Here is a 23,574-nt window from a genome sequence, read left to right on the forward strand (position 1 = left end):
ACACATCCTGTGTAATCAGTGACTGATAAGGAGAACCCAAGAATCTGTCATGAGAACACATGTTAGAAAGCCGCTTCGATATCATCTAAAACCAAATCTCTCAGGTATCGAGCCACATGTATGGGTGACTCACTAATGAATGTTTCTGTGTAACCTTTGAGCGTTTCCGTTCCCTTTCTACAACCCGACCACACCTCAGAGGCAGTGAGGTGTGTTCAAAGGCCCCGGATTCTTTCAAGTGTCCCGACCTTCCGACCAAATCTGCTCTCATATCAGTCATGACCTCAGCCTGCAAGACTCCAGCGACAATTATGAGTCACATTCCACCTGACAGCAGAGCGGAAAGGGACTTTCCTGCCCCCCCCCCCCCCACCCCTCCCTTCTCACTCACACATGAGTCTTTTCAATTCAAGTGTCACCAACTGTCAGATATGTCACACTGTTGTAATAGTAAAATACTCAGACCTTGACAGCAATTGAAAATACACTTTAAAAAGTAAAAAATCAAGGACAGAGTGAGGTTATGTCAAAAATGCATGAATATTTATTCAAATAAATACACTGACACACTCAGCACACTTTGAAAAAGTAAATAATTTAAACAACACAAGCTGATCGCCAGTAACACCATATCGTGGAAAACAAATAAATTAACGTCATGTAATGTTGGGAGTCATTCCTCCCGGGAGAGCAAACTTGAAATAGTTTTGACAATTCAAGGGTTCAGTCCTGCGTGTGGAGCTTTTCAAACTCTGTCTGTCTCTGGGTTTGGTTCAGTTGTCCCCTCTCTCTCTCTCAAAGCTCAGTCCGGGACAATCCTTCATCTCTGGACCGGATACCTCGTCTTCCTTTTGGTCCGCGTATTATTTCTTTATGGTCCACAGTGACGCTGGAGGAAGACAGAAGAAATAAACCACGTGATTAGTTTTGAGATTCTCCCACATAATGATTATTCTTACAAGTTTTCATTCATACAGTATGAGAGCTGTGCGTCACGGTGCGTCTCTCACCATATTAGGAGTGGTTAAGTGCCAGATTTCCCCTCGGCGGCTCAGGGAGCCCTCGCCATGCGCCTCTCCTGCTGTCCGGGGGACGCGCTCTCGTTGTCCTGCAGTGTTTTAAAGTCCTGGATGGCTTTTCTGTTCTGGAAATCGATCAGTGCCATCGTGATCACCGCGTTCCAGCAGTTCTCCTCGCCGGGGCACCGGAAATCGATCTCCTTATTGTCCGTGGTCACGATGGTGAAATAGACGAACTTGCCGGTGCGCTCCACGCAGTCCACCTTCTTGATGGCCTGCAGCTTCAGCTCCTTGCCCCTGGTGCGCTTCTGCGTGTCCGGGTAAATGTTGAGGCTGTCCGTGGTCAGGACGCACGTCTTCCTCTTCCAGAACTGGAGCAGGCTGTCGCTCCTCTTCTCCAGCTCTCCCTCCTTGAGGACCTCGCTGATCTCCGCCGCTGACATTTTCATTTTATGTTCTCGAGTTGGGCAGGTCTGCTGATCCCGCGCTGTGTCGTTCCGAGTAGCCCGAGGAAGGAGCTTCTCCACAAGGTCTTTGATAATCCAGAGTTGCGTTGTGTCTGAGCGAAGGTGGCACAGGAGCTTTATAGTTTCCTCTGGCCCGGGCCCGTCCCACTTGACGTCAGATGCTTTGGGAATGCATCAACAGTTGCCAGTGGAGTAATTCAAGGCTGCGTGTGGGCGGAAGCTGCGGCGCGGGAGGGGGCGAGGGCAGAGGAAGTCCTAACGTGGACCTAATTACACAGCCAACATGTTAATTAGTAATCCACATCCTACTGCGGAGATTAGTCCAAATATTTGCCCACTCTTCACTAAGTCAGTCGGTTTGATCTGGTTAATTACGCACAGTGCCCACATGGCCGAGGATGTGCGTAAAAGTCAGCCTGGCCCTATAACAATTATTATCAGATGTGAAATCAGAGGGATTTTTGAATTCCCTGGAAAACCTTTTATCCTCCATAGCCTCCCACCCCCCTGCCTCCATATAGTTGGTAATTCATTCCTTTTAAACCCTTCATCTGTGCCACCCTGCTCTCCAGTGGTTATTTTAAAGAATAACCCTTTTTTTCAGACTGAACAGGGACTCACATCAGTGCTGTTTTAAATACTGCTCTGCTATTCCTGTCAAACCACTGAGTTTCCCTCCAGACACACAAGCTGCAGTTTCCATTCAGGGAGCAGAGGATTCATCAGACAGCTCCAGAAAGACACTGGGTCACAATGTCTGGAACGCACCGATAGTTATGAAGCTCAGCAGTTACGAAGTCCAAAACATTTTCCAGCTCAGCGGAAATACACACAAACAGTCTGCTGCCTTAAAGGATTGGGTGGAATTAGTTCAAAGTCGTCTCATGGGTTGTGAAATTGTAAATCCAGATCGTTTACAAAGAGGGTTGGAACTGGAGTGGATGTGAAATGTCATTGGGTTTGTCTCATTTTCATCTTATGACTAAAGGTGTCTAAGACTAAGAGTGAACTCTCAGCAGCCCATTTAAACACATTATCATCATCATCATCATCATCATCATCATCATCATCCGTAGTTTAAACTCTGAAGACTTCCTGTCGGGTAAACGTTTTTGTCTCCAAACATAGAAATTCCCGTGTTATTAAAAGATGACACATAAAACGGATAGTTCACCAGAAGACGAAAACTCACTCATTATCCACTCACCACCACCTTCAGGCTGTCCTGTCTGGAGGTGGTGGGTGAAGTGTTTGAGTCAACAAAACCCTTTTAGGAGTCTCAGGCGTAAACAGCGTTGGAGCCAAACTATTGAAGTAGCTGGTGACTCCTTCTCCAGATGAAATAAAACAACAGATGAAAACATAAAATGTCTCCATACAGCCACCGTGTTTGACCCCCTGGTTACCACAGAAACTCCAACAGCGTTTTGCAGACTCCAACACTTCTCCCACCACCTCCATCAGCATAGTGGTGAGCGAATAATGAGTGAATTTAAATTTTTCGGTGAACTATCCCTTTAGTATTGATAATGGGAATTACCTTTATTTAAATTGCACTTTTCATCGCATAAAATGCAGCTCTGTTTCACATTGAATAGAGATTTTATTATAAATGGAACATCATAAGCTTAAAAACAGAACAAATAAGGATAATAAAGGATTTTAAAGTCGAGCTGCACAAATTACACACACTCATAGACTACAGCCCCTTAAATGTGTGTGTGTTTTTTCCATCAAGAACCAAATGATTCAGTGGGAAATCGGTGAAAATGTCATAAAACAAACAAACAAACCCCCTATCATAATGTCCTCGGTAATAGATAATAAAGCAATATCAGTGGCTAAAACAAGATTGTGATGAAAGAAAAAACAGGTTTGAAATAGTTTATCAACTATAAAATTATGTTTTCAACATTTCGATGATAATGAAAGAAGAAACATAATCTGTGAAATGACATTTTACAGCCGTCACATGATTGGGGCTCAGCTCACGGTGACTTCAAATGAAAGCTACACATTGACCTTGATATCAGTCTACAGGTGTGTTCAGTGTGTTTCACCCTCATGTCCGCCGCGCCCGAGGCTGAGCTCCTTCACACACACACACACACACCGACCACAGAGCGACTCACCCAGGCCTGGTTACTCATTACACACTGACAGCAGCCGCTCGCATGTGTTCCACTGAGCTCCTGGAGCTGCTGTGAATCAGCAGGAGGAGGTCATAAGGAGGCAGATGTCATCAAGTCTTTACTCTGCAGCCTGTCCCACCCCGTCCTGTCCTGTCCTGGCCTGTCCTGGCCTGCTGCCGGCGGCGGCCAATCAGGCACCACGCTGACCTCGTGTCCAGTTCAAATAGACACATCACATGAGAGCTAACAGTGGTGACCAAGTATCAAGGACCCACTTCAGGCTGTCCTGTCTGCTTCTATATCAGTCTGCACTCACAGACGTTTTGGAACCATCTGCCCCCAGTTTCCTTCAGGAAGTCATTCTCTCCCCTCGTCTCCCCCCACAACACACACACAAATATTTACAGACACACATACACACACTGTTTTCCAGCTATTATCCAAATTACCAGGTGACCTTGAGGGACAAAAATTACCCCGTGTCCCGTGGACCACCCATCAAAGTTCACACATCAACACCCCAGTGATCCCACAGGCACAGACAGCACCCAAGGTTGCGGTGAATCGGCTCGATAACCAGTCTGCAAAGTAGCCACCTGCAGGGGGGTGGGGTGGGGGGTGGGTGGGATGTGGTGCCTTGTTAATCCTCTGGGCTCAAAGGAAAAGGAAACCACATGTGTGCACTGAGTCAAATCAACTTCCTGCACTCACTTCCTTACCCCCCTTTTTTTTTTGCAGCAGGGGCTTTTCTTTAGGTTGCCTGGCAGCGTGTGTGTGACGCGCCTGTCTGTGATTGTGTACATGTGCACACACTGTATGTGGGTTTTTGTATGAATGGTATTGCGGCGGAGCCTCGACGCAGATTTACCCGCAGGCGGTGGCTGAACGTGTGGTGAGGCGCCTTGCTGTGGAGGAGTGTGCTTGCCAAAGGAGGGCCAGGTGTGTGAGTCAGAGGGTTGTGCATGTGGGTGTGTGTGTGTGTATTCACTGGTTCAATATGTTGTGTCTGTTTGTGTGTGTTTAAGGATGATCGTTTAGTTCAATGGAGAACAGTGTTGGGGAATAATGAATAAATGCATATAAAAAATATATATTATTACTGTACAGGAGGTTAAGAGTTCACTCGTCTGTGAGTTTGTGTGTTTGTTTGTTTGTTTGTAAGCATAAATGCACAAAAACAACTGGGTGGATTTCCCCCCCAACTTGGTGATTTGATGCAGTTAGAGTCAGGGAAGAGTTTTGACTCCAAAACACAGGAAGTTTCACGGATTTTTCATCGAATAATTCATGGATCTTGACTCATATCTATGCAATCCGGTGCAGGTGGATTGAATGTCAGGGACTGTTGGGCCTTGGTGGATGGACAGTGTGCCCTCCACTCAGTGCCGCTCTAGTTTTTAATGCATTTTGATGTGTTTCTGTGCCGTGTTGTGCATCTTTAGTAACCGCTCCACTTTATAGGCGGCAGACAGTCACAGTGGTGGCTGAACCGACATGCTCAAAACATCACAAGACGGATATTGTGACCACATAGTTACAGTTGCAGTAAAACTCACTGTTTTTTTCCCATTACTCTGGCTTGTGGGAAAGTACATGTATCTCCGGAGGGGGAATCAAACCTGTGTGATGTATCAGTGGAGGTGCGTGACAACCCTGGCTTCATATCAGCGGCCCTGCTGTTTTTCACTGTCTCCACACAGACATAACAACAGCTCCAGAGAGGAAATAACACAACGTGTCAGCGACGGCAGCAGGGGAGGTGTTTTTAATCTGTGCAAAAGAACAGATCGACTGTGAGGAACTGAACACAAAGAGAGTCACAGCTGCTCTTCTCTTTTACCTTGTTGACTTCAGTGTGAGGGAGCCTCGCGGCCATGGGGCATGAAGGTGTGACAAGGAGACAGCAGGTGGAAGGACCAGAAAGACCCGGAGGTTGGCGGGCATGTCGAGGCAAGAAGCCGCCGAGTGTTTACTCTGAGTCACAGCAGACTGGAGAACAGGAGAGGTCAACTCACTGAGCAGAATTATTTTGTTTTATACAGGAAGTAAATAAGAGATTGGAGGTGTTGTTTTGACTGTATTACAGGACATTGGATAATACAAAGGAACTATATGGTCAGTAGAAAGAGCTGACACCTCTCCCAAGGCCCAACAGTCTCTGAGAATGAAATCAAGCTGCATTAAATTACAGATATCTTTTAAAAATAGTTGTATATTGTTCAAAATGTACAAAACAAGACTTGGAGCAATGAAACAACTATAAATTCATTCTATGATGGTGGAGATTACATTTTGGTAAAATAATATTTAAGAAATAAAGAAGGTACCAACAACTGGGTGGAACAAATGGAAGGAGGTGAAAACGTAACCTCCTTGGCGAATGAAATAAGTTTAATAAGTTACAGGAGCCGACAGTTTGTAGTAACTGGTAAAGGTCATTATCGTTCATCTTGATTAACCCATTATATAAATGACTGTCATAAGGATTAAAATCTATGAAGAGGGTAAGACCTGTTCCGGACGGCAGCAATTAAATATGACAAATGTGTGGACTTTGTCACACCCAGCTGTTACACCCCCCCCACACGCACAACGAACTGGCATATCCTGCACACGAATGTTTGCAATAACCTCAAAATGCAAAAAAAAAGTTAAATATAAATTGCTTTGTATTCAGGATAAATATGACCAGAGAAAATGATAAAGTGGAAAGTGTTGTTATCCTGGCTTTGACATTTACGTGCTTATCAGGTAATTGTGTGCTTGTGTGTGTGAGTGTTTTTGTGTGTGAGTGTTTGCGTGTTAGCCGGTGAAAGCCCCCCCTCAGACACTGATCTATACATAGTCCCTCTAACAATGAGGAGCAGTATGGATGAGCTGCTGTGATGTGCTGCTGACAAGTACAGCAGAGCCTGCAGGTAACAGCTGCGCACTGTGACACGTTTACGACTTTGGCCTGTGTGTCTCTCTCTCTCTTTCTCTCACACACACACACACACACACACACACACACACACGCATACACACACACACTCGCAGTCATCCTCTTCGGCCCTTCTGCTCTTTGGTGACATGCCCTTGTGATGAGACTCCGGAGCTATTTGAGGCATTGTTCTGATAAGCCCCGTGTGTGTGTCTGTGGTCACGCTGGCATTCAGCAGCGTGGGAAAAAGAACAAATGGCTGATGAGGGCAGCGTGCACACAGTCCAACGCAGGGCTGCAGGAAGCACCATTGAAGAACAATGAAAACATCCAGTCCTGAACGATGGCAGAGATGAAGATGGCAGAGAGTCCACAAGGCATTCTTCATAATCAATCAAGCAAATGTTTTCTTGTTATGTTACAGAAATACACGTGCGTTCTTTGTGTGTTGGTTCGTTTAAACAAAATCTACTAAACGGATTTCCATGAAGCTTGAATGAATGATGTCAATAAAGTTTTTGGTCCTATTCAGTCATTCATTCACTTCATTCACTGGATTATATCTGAGTGACATTCTAGTTTACAGATGGAATAGTTAAAAGTAACAACAGAAATATAAATTTACACATAAAAGTCCTTATATTATAAATCACAAGATTATTGTTTTTGCATTGATATATTCATTATAATTCCTTACTTTATTTGTGGATTGATTCACCTATAGACTAAAATGCATCATAATTTACGAGATGATCATATCTCCATCCATCCATCCATCAAGTATCTATTCCACTTGTCTTCTTGAGGGTCACTGGGAGCTGGGTCCAGTCCCAGCTGACACTGGGTGAGAGGCCTGGTTACAACCTGGACAGATCACAAGCGTATATCACAAGTTACAAACATGGATCCTCACATTCTCACGGAGAGGGCGGAAGCCGGAACATGTAAAGTATGGCTCTAACAGGGAAGTAGAACCAAAGAATTGCACAAACTAGAAAAGTACCTAAACTTTACTGTGAACAAAAGTACTTTCTTTCATTCCCTCATTCCCATTTAGTAGTTCTGGCCGGATGAATAGGTGTCACTGCTTATTAAACACAGTAATTGGTGTGTTCCACTAACACGTGCACTTCAACACAAAGGTGTGTGAACCATGCATTCTGCGATAAGCACACTTCTTTCTCACGCCCCCGCGAGTTATGGGATGTGACCCAGCGAGTTGCTCCGAGAGTCCGGCTCCTCATTCCTGCCAATTGACTCTGAAGAAGAATGGCAGGTATGCAGGTCTGCAATTCTTCTCCCTGCCGGGAATGCAGCGTTCACTTTGCTGTCTCCATAGCTTAACCGCGGCTTAAGTGATAAACTGAGAGTCTTTCCATGGAACTAAAAACTAATCTGTGGTGGGCCCGGAGCCATGGTGGAAAAGAAAAAGTCAATTTAATTGATGGTTTATCTATTGTTACGTCCACTTGAACACAGACAAGGCCTCGCTGTCAGATATTCTGCATAAAGGAAAACAGATGATGAACTAGTCGGTAAATTCTCCAGAATTTCTGCTCATTTTCACAACAGCAGTGTTTGAACAAGTCCAAATTTCACTGGAGGTCGTCAATCGAACTCACATCATTCACACTCAATTACTTTTTCAACAGAAAAATGTGGTGCAACAATTTTGGAGTCCGTGACTCGTTCAAGTCCATGAAGTGACTCATCCTGTCAAAACCATTTATCTTTAAATATAGCAGAGAATTGTGCAACGAGCAGACCTGATATTCATTCACAGCAGCTTTTTATAAGATGATAAATGCTTCAGTCGTCCAGGTTCTGACTGATTTATCTGTGCCCGGAAGTCAAGCAGCTTGATTCAGGTTAAACCTGCCACACCCGGCTCGCCGTCCATTCACCGATCCATTCATTAATCCAGACAGAGGCGTGCGGCCCATGTGATTGGGCGTGAAGCTCACTTTCCCACACATACCAGGCAGAAAGGAAGCCGGTGACAATACAGCAGGGCAAATAAGATTAGCTTGGTTATAGTGGCCGTTGTTTATTATCATGAAAGCTCACACAGATAGTTAAAAGAACAAAGTGTGCCCGGTTCACAGCTGTAACGACAGCAGGACGTTCTGATAACTCCGGTTCGAACGTTATTTCCTTCGTCTCCACAGAAACTGTTTGTTTCCTCAAATGTAGTTTTACTTAAACAAAGACTTATAGTCAACTCTAATACAAAGAGCTTTAACATTCTCCTTGTTCTGTTTTTCCTCCCACGTGCAGTCAGAGAGGCTTGACATGCCCAGTGCATGCTGGGATAGAGTCCAGCCCAAAATAAACACATACATATAATTAGAAAATAATAATAATAAGGCATGATTGTGCATGATTGGCCAACGTTGGTCAAAGTCTTTCCATATTTCCATCATCTGACGCCCACGTTCGAACCCTCAGAACAAGAGGTCATGAGGGATTTGAAGGAGCACGTTGGCCCGAGACGATGGAAAAGGTTTGTTGTGGAACCCGATGTTAGTCACAGCCATGTTTGGTCTCAGTCATGGAGGAAATCGTGCCCTCGCTCTCCCCAAGGACGCTGTCCTGCCTCTACCAGGGTTTCCCATGAGCCCCTTGAACTGCTCCCATCATTCCTCCTCAAGGTTCGTCTGTGTTCTGTTTATGTGACCGAAACGAGAGTGAGAGAGTGAGAGAGTGAGAGCGTGACAGAGTGAGAGTGTGAGTGGTTAAATAGTAAGGTCACACAATGTTAATACTAAAGTTACTTTTGCAGATAGTCTTTGGAAATTAATCTGAAAGGAATCCCTATCTGCACCATACAGGCAAAGATTAAAAGTTAAAGTTGGAAGGAGCACCAAATATAAATAGGAGTAACCATTACTTTAATGACTGAGTCAGCTGTGTTGACCTTTCATTTTCAAAATGCAAATTACAATAGAATATAAATACAATACAAATTTGGTAAATTGACTTAAATCAAACAAACTTTCATGTATCCCGAGGACAACCTCATGAGATCAGCAAAGTCCTCAGGATTCATCATCTGGGGATAATGAATGTTTGTAAAAAACTGTTAATGTGAATTCCCATATAGTTGTTGTGATATTTGGATCTGGACCACAGTGTTTCCATCCGGCCGTTACATTAAAGATAATCAAGGCGGCTTTGTGCTTCAAGCAGCAGCTGATAAACTCAGAGAAATATTCAGAATTTGAGAAATCCATAATCAGTCGGAGGTCGGTGTGTGCGAAGCTGAGAGTCCTTCTGTCAACGCCACCAGTAGCATTATCAGATCTGAGAGGTAATGGGCTCTTTATCACGCTGCCAGTTCAGCTCATTCAGCCCCGAGCACCAACCCGGCGTCAGCTGCATAAAGCCGCTCTCTATTCCCTCCGTTCTCTGGAACTTAATCTGGCTCGCATCACTTCCGACCGGGAGGGGACGACACAAAAGACCCCACACAGGCACACTCATTCACACACACACACTCACGTAGAGAAGCTGCCAAACGCACCTTGGGGCCAAGAGTGGGATGGTGGGTGCAGCTGCGCCTGGGAGGAAGGCCTGAGGAAGACTGTGGCCTTCACTCTGCTGCTGGATGAAGATGAGAGGACGGCACACAGCATCATTCAGGGACGATCCGGCAGTTTGAATACGTTCCTTTGTTCCGCTGCTCTGGACGTGTGCACGTGGCATTCATCTCCTATAACTGCTTTCTTCAACATGTGATGCTGATACAGTCGAACATCTCCTCTGCACACTCACACGTGTCAAAACATCAAGCAGCCGAGGAGAGAGCATCAGAGAGGATAAAGTCTCTATTCACTCTTTTCATTCTCTTGTTCTTCAACTGGATCAAATGATTTCTATTATGAGTTGACTTCTGAATGTCTTTTCTCACTGTAATGTGTGTTAGTCAGACTAAAGTTGCCCATCAATCAACACTTGAAAGATAATCTTCATAAGAGTTAATTAAGAATCACTTGATTTGACGTTCACACAGAACATGTCAGGACAGAAACTAAGAGGTTGAGTCCAAAGACCTGGGCCATAGCCAGATCAAACAAACAAAAAACAAGCTAGTGGGGCCTTGGGCAAGGACGTGTCACAGAGCTTCAGAAATCCTCTGAAGACTTGATAAGAACCTTCCAGAAGAATGATGATGTCAGCAGCTCTCCATCAACCAGGCCTTCATGGAGGCGTGGCTCCACACAGGCCTTCTTGGTTAAGAGTCATGATTTTCTGGTTGGAGTTTACCAAACAGCATTTCACTAGCATGGACCAAAACCTTGAGGAGGTATCATTTGAGTCTTTTAATGGAAATTCAGGCTGTAAGAAGTAATAAGAAGGGTTGATGGGGAAATTAGAGGAGTGGTTGAGTAATGGTTATGAACTTCATTTACCAGACTCTGAGAGCATCTATCTAGCTACTAATCCCACCAATTGGGCTTCACACTCGAGATGTGTATTGTTACAGGCCCAAGGACGGGCAATGTTGAATATGATGAGATTCTTGATACATTCAATCTTAATGAACAATCAGGCTACGAGCGCTCAGTGACGACTGGGACTCATCAACATGACAACCGATTCTCCCGTTTCGAGGCCCCTGAGCTTCACTGAACTTTAGGAGATCGTCTCTTTGTTCAGCGGCACAGCTGGACAGTTCTGTGGGACCAGAGGTTTTGCCATTTCAAATCAAATTCTTAACCAAAATGCCGTTGTATGAAGGTCACACAGCAAAATTTAGACTGGCATTTTCAGTGCAAACCAGAGGCAAGTTGGTGCAATGCTCCATTTCCCTGGCCTTTACGCTAATAGCACAGAAATGAGAGCTCGGACACAATCGTTGTCCTTGTTACAGTGAGGCAACACCCCCCCACACACACACACAAACACAGCCTCGGCATGAATAAAGTCTTGTTTACAGCAAAATCCCCAAAGTTACAGAAAGAGAAAGATTTCAGTCTGCGTTGTACAATTGGATCAGAATTCACTGCTGCCAGCTCCCTGTTTGGTTGGGATTTTATGAATATTAAATGCAGTATTTTTTTTAAATTAGTGTCGACAGTGATTATGTGTCATGAGCTTGACAAGTTGTCACCTCTGGTCCTATGACGATAGAGGTACAGGCACACACGCAGATGTGAAGTGTCACTGGACAAGGTGACAGGATAAGAAAGCACCCGTCTTTCAGCACTCAGCAGAAAACCTTGGTTGCAGCGTCACCTTCCCACTCCAGAAACTTGAGTGCGCTGAGCGTTTATCTCCCACAATGCATCACAAGGGTTCCCACAGAGAAGCGTACATGTGCTTCATTTTATCTGCAAGACAGGATTCCAGACATTCTGGTCGCCTTTCCTGATGCTGGACCGACCGTAAGCAGATTCCTCTGGCCTGGATTCCACCAGACGGGTCCTCTGCTCTCAGGTCAGCTCACTGAGGCTGCTCTTGTTAAACATTGGCGAATTGTCACCTGATGTCTAATTAGAAAGTCAGTGCATGTGGCTTTTCAGCTTCCTGTCACATTGGGTCATCAGCATGTGCATCAAACTGAGGAAAGTGAACAGAACGCAATCTGTCAACAGTCTGTTGATGAAGAGTCAGTTTCTTGCAGCTCTACTTGGGCAGCTCAGGACTAAGTGCCTTGCTCAATAGGTCTATCTCAAAGTAGAGATGATGCAATATCACAGAAGGGAAAAATAAGTGAAAAAAACAAAAATAATCATGGCTGAGTTTTATTCCAGCTTCAGTTTCTGGATCCAGGTTTGTGTGGTTGCTCAAATAAAACAGAACTAATGTTAGTTAGTAAAATGTGCCTTTATCGTCATTCTAAGTAAAAATTTAAATAAGTTCACCCACTTACTTTTAAAGCCATCCATCTTTCCGCCGTGGATTGAAAAATCACATAAGTGACTTAAATAGTAAATTATATTTCCCTAGATGAACTAAAAACGTCCCCGGACATTTTTCTATTTGAGGAATTCAAACAGTTTCTGCTTTTCATGGTTGTAAATTAAACCATCAGCCCAAAACAAAAGTTAAAGCCTGATAGTTAAATCAAGAGAAATGATTTCGGAGTTGATGAACTGATTTACGTCAATTCTTAATGATTATCAGTCAGTTAGTTTATGTTTACTATAAAACAAAACCTTGATCGATTTAAAATCTACAAGTCCCAAGACGGTTGGGGAACAACTCCACACTTCAGGTAAACCCACACACGAGAAAAACACACACACACACGACATTTCCATGTCGCACAACTTTAATAGAATATTTTAACTAACTCTGTACAAATTGAAAAGAAATATTGCGCAAGTAACAAATTGTGAATAAGAACCAGTTAAGGCCATTGCTAGCACACGGTCGGATGTGGTAGATTTGAAGATGTCAACCGCGGCTGAAAGATCTGTTCAACAAGATCTACAATCGTTCTTTGTAAAAAGAGAAGGGGGAGGGGGTGGTTTTTATTTTGCTGCTGCTATCGATGACCAGCCACCAGGCGAAGGGGTCCAACCAAACGACCGAAATCCAAGAGCAGGTTTATAAAATACATTGGCAACCTTTGCTATTTGTTTTTCCACAGACATTCTACTGAATCATCAGACAATAACAGAAATAGTTATATATTCTTAAACAACTTTAAAATGCTGATTAAACTTTGTTAATGACAATTGGCAAACATTTGGATAAAAGTTGAGGTTAAGTCTTTTTTGGCAAAGGAATTTATATTTGATCCAAACCTTCTACACCCTGTCAGAAGGTTTGGACCCCATCACCTGCACTCAAAGATGTGTGAAGAACTTCTTTCGCACAGTGGGAGCCTTTTGGACACTGCATCTTATTTAAGGTTGAGCATCAACCAGTGTATATGCTTGAATTTAATCCGAGGAAAATATCCACGCGACTACATGTGATGCTGAGGTTTGGGAAATCTGTATCTTTATTAAATTCCTTCTGTCCTTGTTAGATAAGTTAAAAGAGCATTTGGGGCAAACAGAGAAGTAGTAATATAGGAGGTTATATGTGAGGTATAACCACACACACCCGTCACGTGATATTAGTGTTTACGTGTCCACTCGGGCGCTCAGTTTAAATGCTTGTTAAACCCACCGGGGCAGAGGTGAGCAGTATTAAGGGAGATCACAACTCCTCAATGTTTGAAATGAGTCAACAATTAAAGAAAACGATAAACATGTACTTGGCAGTTTTCACCTTGCGTTGACCTGCTAAGCCCAACATAATGATTGAGCCAATGAGAAGGAGCATTTTGAATTGTGGCTGGTTCTTAAAGAGATCCCAGAATGCACCACTTCATTCAGCTGCATGACACTAGAATAAATAATCCAATGACATGATAATGAACATAAAAAAAAAAGTAAATTGAAAATTATACATGTATGTCTCTTAGAAAAAAGTAAAAATAAACAATAACCCTTCAGACACCCCAGTGAAAGATTAAGTCAAACTTGTTCAGCAGTTTCCTGGTTAACTATCACTTCTCTAGTTGGCGTTAAAAAACCCTGAGTAACTGATTTATTTCCATTAAGCCAAAGTTAGGATTCCATTTCCCATCTTTTTTATTTTGTCCTTTTACACATGATGATGTTCTGAGTTTTTTTTTGGCAATAGCAACTTACTCCACTTAACCAAGGAAGAAGAGGAAGACTGCCTCTGTGTGACGCCTTTATATTAAATTTTGACTAAAGTCACTTCCTGCTTTGAGTTAGAATGACGCCAAATAAAAAACGGGGTGAGATGGGCGCAAGACAAAAAGAAAAGGAAGTCATGCACAGAGTAAAACGCAGTATGGTGTGCGTTCTATTGCATTCGGGTGAGAGTTCATAAAAAGAGCGGAGCCTGTAAGAGTAGTAGGACTCTTCAATTGGAAAGGATCTGAATTGACTGACAGCAGGTCTCCACCTCCTCCTCCGATCACTGCGGTTACTGCTGTTTGCATTCGGCAGGCTGGGGCTGTTCTTTCTGCGAGGAGACCAGAGGGAGAAACCAGATTAGGAAATATGACGACAGAGAGCTAATGAAGCCACTGGGCATTTACTGGCAAGTAGTAGGAGGAGCTCAAATAAGAAAGTAGACACTAGAGGATGAAAGCATCTGGTTTGGTACAGCAAAGGGAACAATGTTAGAAACCTGGGGTGGGACTACAGGAGGAAAAACAAAATCGATGGAAAGAGGAAAAGAACAAAAGCATGTTTTGTCTACCCAAGATGTGAGTTAAGTGTCTTTAACACCTTGGACTACTGGAGATGAGGGAGGTAGAAGAAAAGAGAGGCAGCCAGAGTAATAAATCACAGTCAACAGTGTATAGTGTATGTGGGACGCCGTCCTTATTTCTCCCTTACCTAGAAATGCATGGGGTGAGAATGATTGATTATGCCTGTAATGGAGGGGAGGCCAGGGGAGGGAGAGACAACAGTACACACAAGATTAATAATAGTCACACAGAAAATGAAAGTGAGCACAGAGAAACATCTGTGAAGTGGAGGAATCAGCAACATGAATTCCTAAGGCAGAGTGAATAACTGACAGCAGCTACCACGAGGATAAAACCTGAAGGAAACTCATCCACAGACACAGCAGCATTGTTGTTGACTCCCGAGAAACTGCTGACAGGACGTGATGTGAACACTAACTCACTATTTGACAAGATTACCTCGTAATGGAGGATTGTCATTGCATTAAAATTGTATCCTGAGAAAGTGACAATAGAAAACACCAACCGCCCTTTAAAAATATTCTACCCGCTAGAATGTGAAGCCTTTTTATGTCTATGAAACCATGTTGTACTGACCATGTTTGAATGGAGTGTGACACAACCTAAACATGTCTTTCCCCAGCAGAGTGTGGACTGATTAATGGACTATGTGCAACGACTTGGGACAAAGTTTCTGGGAAATTCCAAAAGATGTGACGTTCCTGCTCGCTCCACTTTAAGTCGCTCTTCCACTCGTCCAACATAAAAACAAACAACTGGCTCCCAGCAAAACACGAAATAGTTTCTCATTACCAAACCTCCAATCTTTATTTTAGTGCTGTGCCAGCTCCGGAGGATCAAATATATTCTATAACCCCAAATAAACTTAAACTATAATAATGGTATAACTTGAAGGACGTCATATATTAACATCAGTTTTGGCCGATGCACAGGATGCTCACTGAGAAAGTGACAAATAGAACTATCATGAGCAGAATGGTTTGTGTGTCAGAGGTTTATTGAATGAAAATGTGAAGCAATATACACATTCTCACCTCTGACAGGAACTACTGGAAGTCTAGCTAAATAAAACGTTAATTTAATTTTAACATAGTTCTTGATACAAGTGTATAAGATAATGTTTATATGTTCACAACTGTATTTCATAAAAGTTTAATAAATTTGGTTTTAGAGAAAATGCCAATGATATATATATATATATATATTTATTTTTATAAGTAGTGGATGCAAACTGACCTTGGGGTCGCAGTCTCCCTCATCATCATCGTCGTCATCGCCTTCATCGTCTTGCTCCTGAGACACAAAAACAAGATCATTGTAAGACACAAAACACATAAGAGGGTCTGGTGTAAGTTTACAGTTAAGCAATGATAGCCTTGATGTCTGAATGTCTGGTATTTCAGATCAAATGCAGTGTTTGAGAGTGTAGAGTTGTTGCACTAACCTCTTCATCTCCCTCTTCCCCCTCCTCCTCTTCAAACTGCAATGACAATAATATGAAAACACAACTGTCATGACAAGTTTAGCTTAAAAACCCTCAAACGAGTCACTTTAAAAAACATGCCATCTTGTTACTAGAACACAGGAATGAGTGTGTGTGAGTGTTTTGGAGGAAAATCTCTTACGCTGTCGTCATCTTCCAGGGCCTCTCCAGTGAAATACAGAACAGCTCTGGGAACTATTCTCTCACGGAAGAAATGACCGATCTCAAAGTCTGTGGCTAGAGTGATCTCAGAGTCTTCATCCTGTAGAAAAGAAGACCTTATTAAACACAATCTCCAGTGGAATAACCTGGGTGGTGGTTGTATGAAGAACAAGGTACTTTTTACTCACCATTTCTCCACCTGGTGAAGCTACAGGGGAAAACACACAGAGAAGTTAGCACCAAATCACTATATATGGTGTGTAAAGTGGAAAATGGGATTTCAATTAGTACAATCATTATTTAATTAACAGTTAACCCTATAGTCACAGTCTGACGTTGTATTTGTTTCAGCACTGAGTCATCTTGTGCATTAGCTGTAACATGTGAAACCCTTTTACGGCAAAGACTCTGGTTATTAGAAGTGAGGTCAGAGCACGGAGGGAGTGACGGGCTCTTAGCAAACAGCTGTCACTGAACTGACTGAAGGTGACATCATCCCGTCCTTCCTCCACTGCATCAGGATCTTAAGCATCAGTGTAAGATCCATATGAGATTAAAATGTATCTACAATTTTTGAACAGTCTGAGATTCAAATAACTTCACTTGTATTCGTGTCCAATCAATCCAAACAAATACACGTCAGTCAAAAACATAATTTCTTTACTGGCAAGTGAAATTACCGACCTACAAATTACATTCTTGAGGCGGATATGAATTTAGAAAAAGTTTCCTCTCAGTGAGATTAAAATGTATTTCCTCAGAAGGTAGAGATGGGTATAAAGAGTTGTGTTAGTAAATTCAGCCAGAGTTGCCATGGTGAAAGAAAAACAACCTTTTACTTTAATAGTTCTGTGGTGACTCATCAAAACCAGTTTTTGCGGTGACATCTTGAAGTTCTTATCTGATTTTTAATCTCTGCCCAATTAAGAAATACACAATAAATATTGTTGACACGTCTGTATATATTATAATTCGTACGTTCATTCAATATATTAGAACATATATTAGGTTCAAATTATAACAAGTGACAGCTCAACCTCTTAGACACCTAAGCCCTGGAGCTCCACACCTTAAACCACTCGACAAAGAGTTATTTATATTCACCAGTCAAAGATCAAGACTATGACAGAACCAGTAAGACAAACATTTGCTCAACCAATCAGTGTTTAGGTCAACTACTCATAGTCAGAATGAGCCCAGGCATGTCTGATAGGTATGTTGACTGTACAGGAAAGACAATATTGTCATTAAAGGTGTATCTTGTCTAACATACTGATCCCATAATAAAACACTCATTTGATGATACTTTTCTATTTAATGGATCAGTCACTGTATTATTCATCTATTATTTGTAGATATTACGATACAATCTACTAAGAATGAACAACTGCAATCAAACCGCCTTACCTTACTCACTTTTAAGGAAGGTAGATCAAGCATGGGAGTGTTAAACTGAGAACGTTGGGGATTTCCGCCACCATTTTTCAGTCAATGATTTAAACACTGCTATAATTACTCCATTTATTTGAGATGCTTAATCTTAAAAGATTAGCAATTAATTTATAGGCTGATCAGTAATTTGCATAATGGTTACGGTTATGACCAGAAAGGCTGATTCCTGCAACTTTGCCTAATATCTTAGATCTGTCATATATCCCAGTTATCACTAATTTAAATGTCCAAGCTGGAAAATAATGGTAAAACTCAAGTTTCATGTGCATAGTCCAACATCAGTATCAAACGAACATGCTGCTTAACCCGTCGACTGCAGAGTGACTCTGCATCTGACACAGTGGGAGTGTGGCGCCACCTGCTGCTGAAGAGGGTTCAATGCAGTGCTGAGGAACCCACATTGCATGCACGTTAACATATTACCACAGTCCCTGCAGGTTTAACTGAAACATGTTGACTGTCAGTGTCAGTGTGTGGTTTAGCTGTGATGTATGTTTGCAACTCTCCCTCTCAGAAATCTCAATAAATCTGAGTTTGCTCGAGGCCTCTATAAACATGTACAAATTTAACAAAGCTTTAAATATTAAATGGATACTTGTATGCAAGACACATGCAGAAATTGATAACAATAAATTGGTGTAAATGACATTTAAACCTGCAGAAAAAACCTCTGCTTCTCATGTGTGTTCTCACCTTTAACTGGATTAAAGAAGTTGAAGAAAGAGTCGTTGGGGACCTGTTTGGTAACAGTGCGAACGGTGCCACGGCCTTTATGCTTCTGCTTCTTCTTTATAGTTTTCACTGTCACATCCTTGCCCTTATGCCAATCTATCTGACAGCTAGAGCGAGGAGGTGTTAAGAGAAGAGACCGCAAGAAGCAAGAGAAGAAAAATCTAAAGTTAGAAACAATGCTAAGAGGAGGCTGATACATGTGGGATGTAAATACAGAAAGATAGAGATGTTTCTCAAACCACGCAACAGCTGTTTTTCTTAACTTTACAACTTAATGTTAATTTGCTCTGGAACTTACCCTTCACAGTCAATGATCTCTGGGCCCTCAAATGAGAAAGGGTCTGGGGCATCGGGCTCTGACTTCATCTTGTAGACTTTAGTGAGGACTGCATTGTTGAAGTAACCATTGGACTCAAAGTGGAACTCTAATGTGAAACTCTGAGGGCAAGAACACGACAGAATAAGCTCCTCAGCATTCTAACACTAGTTAGTTAATGTATACATTAATTATATGACATGATGGTGACACTGACCATCGGCTGACCAGGTTCAGAAAACTTGACTTGAATATCTTTCAGGTGCTTTAGGATGGGCTCATCGTGCTCCTGGTGGACATGAACAGGACGGGTCAGAGATTTAAGGACACTGTTCAGAAAAGTAAAGTCTATGAGGCACAAATGAGAGATGACCCATTTAAATGTACCTGTAGCATGTCACTGAGCATGTCCACACTCTTGAATATGGTGAGCCAGAACTCAGGAATGCCTTTGGGGTCTTCCTCTGGCTTGGCTTCCTCTTTCTTTGCATCCTCAATGGCAGCTTTTTCCTTTACTTCCTGCTGCAAACAGCGAACAGAGGGACGAATCAAAATCCAAACAGTCATAAGTTTCTTAGTCCATGTTGATCTCATTAAAAGCACATTTCCCAAAACCATCTTTGGGTCTGTTAGATATTAACCAATTCGTTGATATTTTTTAATGTGTTTGTTTTCTTTTTGCTTTGGAAAACGGCAAGATGACAGTTTTGGATAGAAAAACAAAATCAAATGTGTACTTACAGCTAGCTCTTCCTCTTCCTCTCTGTCGCTGTGCCACTCACACTCAGCTTCTGTGGGTTCCACTGTTCCTGTGACAATATCTCGTCTCTGTGAAGCACACATTATAAGAACATTAATCAATTTCAGAGAAGGCTTTGATAATAATAGGGTGAAATATCTGAATATGACCAAGTATAAATTTGACAAGGCTGAATTATTTTAGCTAGCAAGCATGTTGAAATCCACACCACTTGAGACACGCACACACACACACGCGCAAGCACCCACAGTGAAACAGGTGCAGCAGGATTACAGCTGTCAGTCTTCAGGGTAACTAAGAATGGCTGTCACTGGCCCTGGAAATAGCCTTAACTGACAAAAGAACAGTTGACTACTCGTAGTGGCAGTTTTCAATTTAGCACCAAGGTTTTGTACTCACTGACCTCAGGTCTGACCAGCGAGACATACCACCCATTAGTGCAGGGAATGACAGAAGTGATTCTTAAATATTGTTTCTACCAATAAATTGTCTGTTTTTAGTGCGTGCTCTTTTGCATGAACACTAGAGAAGAAGATTCTATACGTCAAGTGCTACAGTCAGACTTCAGTCAAATATGGTGAAGAAAAGTAAAAGTTCTTAACATTACCTTGTCAAACAGTGGTTGGTAGAGGGCAGCATACTTCCTCTCTAGCTCGTGGACTTCCTCGTAGAATTTGGCCTCTATGTTGGCGCACTGCACCTGTAGCCTTTTCAAGGCATGCACTCGCCGCCTCACTACCTTGGGAAGCATGCTATGAGAGAAACATGTTTGGTTGGTAGCTGGCAATTGTATCAATATTGCAACTTGCATGATCATAAAGTTCTCATTCTATCCAATGTACTGACACTGGTAGGAATAACATTATAGCTTCGAGGGAAGAATGTCAACACTTTATATATAAACAATTCAATTTATTCTGAAAAAATGTCAACACGTGAATAAGATTACAGGCTGAAGCAGTCACTCCTTTGAACCAGGTAACTAACGTGTGTGTCAGCATGTTGAAACATGTCAACCTGTCCACCTTTCCCCTCTTATCAGCCAGAGTAGAAAGTTAGAAACACAGTGAAAACCATCTGCACTGACCTTTCCAAGAAGTGGAAGCTGACAGGTCTGTCCATCTGTCCGACAGGGTTTTGCATCCCTGGCTCCCCTTTACCTGGCAAACCAACAAGGAACAAAGATTTGCATTTATCAAATGTTTATTTGATAAATTAAACGTAAAAATTACACACACTGTGGATTGCCCCATTCTTATCAATGGAGGTTAGAGTTGAAAACCCTTGCAGCGTTGTTTTCAGTCGTGTCTCGCCATACAAGATATAGACATGTTGAGTTTAAGTTTAGGCTAATTTTTTTGATGATATTCAACAAAACATGTTTGTCTTTCTACTTATCGTTGCAATTTCATGGATATAAACATGAATATCTATCAGCTAGAGCTGTGGATCGAGTTAAATCACATGAACAAACATTTCTCACAGTCAATAGCTACATAAATTGAGTCTTTACCTTTACTGGCGTCCATTACCGAGTGGCAACTCCTTCCTCTGTTAGAAGCAGATCAATTACATTAGTCACACATTGACCAAGAAAGACATTGAGATACTGTTGATATGGAGGAAGACATCTAACAACGTGAATGTCAAGTGCATTTTCGTTTAGCGCAGCTATTGTTAAAGGTCTTTCATCACGACGTCACCACAGATCTTCAGTGGTTCATTCTTTAAATGTAAAGGTTCAAGCTGAGACAAGTGTCAGAACAACTGATCCAGCACCGACAGGGGTGTTGAGCAAGCGCAGGCCGGTGACGCACTGACATGCTAGCGGCAGCTGAGCTAGTAAAGGTAGCATCGGCTCCCCGCTAATACAGAGTGAAAGCGGCCGTCCCGCCCGGTGACAGTAACCAGGGACCACGGACAACACAGCAGCTCGTGGATCCACTCGCTAACGTCGTGTTACCGACACGCTCGTCCGGATTCCCACCCAGTATGGGCGGTACCAGCGATCTGACAGCGGCTAGCCCGAGCTAGCTAGACGAGCTAGCAAGAAAATAGGAGACAACGTGCTATGAACAAAGCTCAAGCTAACAGCGAAAATGAGGGTTTAACGTTTAAACACCGGCTGTCCCCCACCCCGCTGCGCAGAGAAGACACTTGAACTAAACGAGTCAAGAGCAGCGACGGAAGCATCGACGCTGCGCGCTTTGTGGATAAAAACAAGCAGTTAGCGTCACGGCTGTTAGCCCCGCTGCTAGCCGCAGTAACACGCTAGTGTGTGTGGGGGGAGCTAGCTGTCGTTAGCTAGCGCGTTGACAGCGGGTGGAGGCAGTGTCGGAGAGACAGCTCGGCAGCGGCCAGGCGGGACACGCACACGGGTCGTACGGTTCGTGGTTCCTGTCCCGACCGGTGCAGAAGCGCTCGGATTCGCGGTTTCGCTGCGGTTAGTCTCCGGCGGAGCTCTCACCTCTGCTGAGCGGAACTCTGCTGCTCACGCGCCTCCGCTTCACTCACCACGCGCGACACACACACACGCGCGCCGCAGCATCCCGGCCTCCGATTGGTCGGCCGCTGAAGGAGGGCACGGTGCTGCGTTCAAGTGCCGCGTTGAAAAGAAAGAAAAAAAATCCAGTGTTGCTCAATCACATCTATCTGTTAAATAAACCCTAATAACGTATCCCATAAACATAAACTCCCATACAACATTGTTTCTGTCTTGTCCAATTTGCTCTGACTGTCCAGTAGGTAAACCTAAGAGGTACTTAAGCGCCAGTGCAGCTCCACCAAGTGGTCTTCCAGTCGGCGAATGTATTTGGTAAGCTCCAGTGCCTTTGTGTGCCCAGTTGGGGTCTGTTTGAAATTGAATGAACACATAACCCCATCTTATCCCCTGCCTACACATTCTGGAAATTGACAGAATTTGTTAAAGTGACATCACCAAACACAGGTAGGAAGGACATCAGCATTCGGCACTCTGAAAGGTGCCATTGTAATCGTACCAGCTGTCTTGTATGCACCTCTAATGGTATCTTAATCTTACCATCTCTAAATGGGAACTGTCACATTTCAGATCACATCTAAAATTTGTGTTTGGCTAATGATACTATAATTAAAGCCTGCACCAAAAAAGAGTCGAGTCATATCTCAAATTTTTGAGCCGTATTGGGTGTTGTTTGTTTGGTCCAGAATCTGTCTTACTATTTTTTAAAGCTTTGTTAGATTTCAGGTGGGTGAGTTGCAATTAAATAAATATTTAGTCTTATTGTATGTGATTCACACTTTAACTTGAAGTAGATTTACAGTCTATTGACGCATGTTGTGAGTACTGACTTTTTACACCACAAGAGGGCTTCATACACCTGTACTTCATAGGAGACGATGACTATCTGTGCAAGGAAAGAGGTTTTCAGACATTGTTTTAGAAATGTAAATAATTCAATATCTGATTGACTTATTTTCTATCAAATCTGTCCTCACAGGTCTGTGATTTAAGAGCGAGGAATATAATTTATACACAGCTGATTAAACCTATACATCTTTAGCTGAGAAATGTCTTGGGATAATTTTTGGGGGATTTGGGAATTGCTATTGTAACAGTCCTATGCCCCTGTGTTGGATTAATGTCACTTCTAAAACAAAACAGAAATAATTTCAACAACACATTAATCAACATCTCTGACTTCAAATCTTCTTAAAATTAATTCGGTTTTAGGAAGTTTTTTCTCTCTTTTACAGGAAAAAAAGAACTTTACAGCTTTCATTCAACATTAATTTCAGCTTCATAACATCTTTAAAACAAGTTATTTCCTCCAGAACAACACCATCAAATGAGTCTCGTACCCAGATAATAAAACACCTAAGTCAATTACCCATATTTTGA

At 42.7% G+C, this 23,574-nt stretch overlaps 2 protein-coding genes across 4 annotated transcripts; both read right to left on the reverse strand.

Annotated features, from left to right (window-relative positions):
* Positions 1-521: 521 nt before the first annotated feature.
* phlda2 (pleckstrin homology-like domain, family A, member 2) lies at positions 522-1,751 on the reverse strand. The gene is made up of 2 exons (XM_062390762.1): positions 1,011-1,751; positions 522-889 (listed from the first exon to the last, which is right to left on the reverse strand). Exon 1 carries the CDS (start codon positions 1,466-1,468, stop codon positions 1,052-1,054), a length of 417 nt encoding a protein of 138 aa, XP_062246746.1. The 5' UTR covers positions 1,469-1,751; the 3' UTR covers positions 522-889; positions 1,011-1,051.
* Positions 1,752-12,800: 11,049 nt separating this feature from the next.
* Positions 12,801-22,252, reverse strand: nap1l4a (nucleosome assembly protein 1-like 4a). Of its 3 annotated transcripts, XM_062389547.1 has the most exons (15): positions 22,162-22,239; positions 21,208-21,245; positions 20,782-20,854; positions 20,302-20,446; positions 19,676-19,762; positions 19,322-19,456; positions 19,152-19,223; positions 18,917-19,056; positions 18,580-18,725; positions 16,623-16,642; positions 16,415-16,534; positions 16,234-16,269; positions 16,026-16,082; positions 14,917-14,951; positions 12,801-14,536 (listed from the first exon to the last, which is right to left on the reverse strand). In XM_062389547.1, the coding sequence occupies exons 2-14, from the start codon at positions 21,221-21,223 to the stop codon at positions 14,946-14,948; spliced, it is 1,053 nt and encodes a 350-aa protein (XP_062245531.1). In that variant the 5' UTR covers positions 21,224-21,245; positions 22,162-22,239; the 3' UTR covers positions 12,801-14,536; positions 14,917-14,945. The 3 variants fall into 3 exon arrangements, with proteins under 3 accessions (XP_062245531.1, XP_062245528.1, XP_062245529.1); XM_062389544.1 differs by lacking the exon at positions 14,917-14,951 and having other exon boundaries at positions 22,162-22,252; XM_062389545.1 differs by lacking the exons at positions 14,917-14,951; positions 22,162-22,239 and adding an exon at positions 22,069-22,133.
* Positions 22,253-23,574: the final 1,322 nt, after the last annotated feature.

The sequence above is a fragment of the Platichthys flesus genome, chromosome 6 (genome assembly GCF_949316205.1).
Source record: "Platichthys flesus chromosome 6, fPlaFle2.1, whole genome shotgun sequence".
Classification (NCBI taxonomy): domain Eukaryota; kingdom Metazoa; phylum Chordata; class Actinopteri; order Pleuronectiformes; family Pleuronectidae; genus Platichthys; species Platichthys flesus.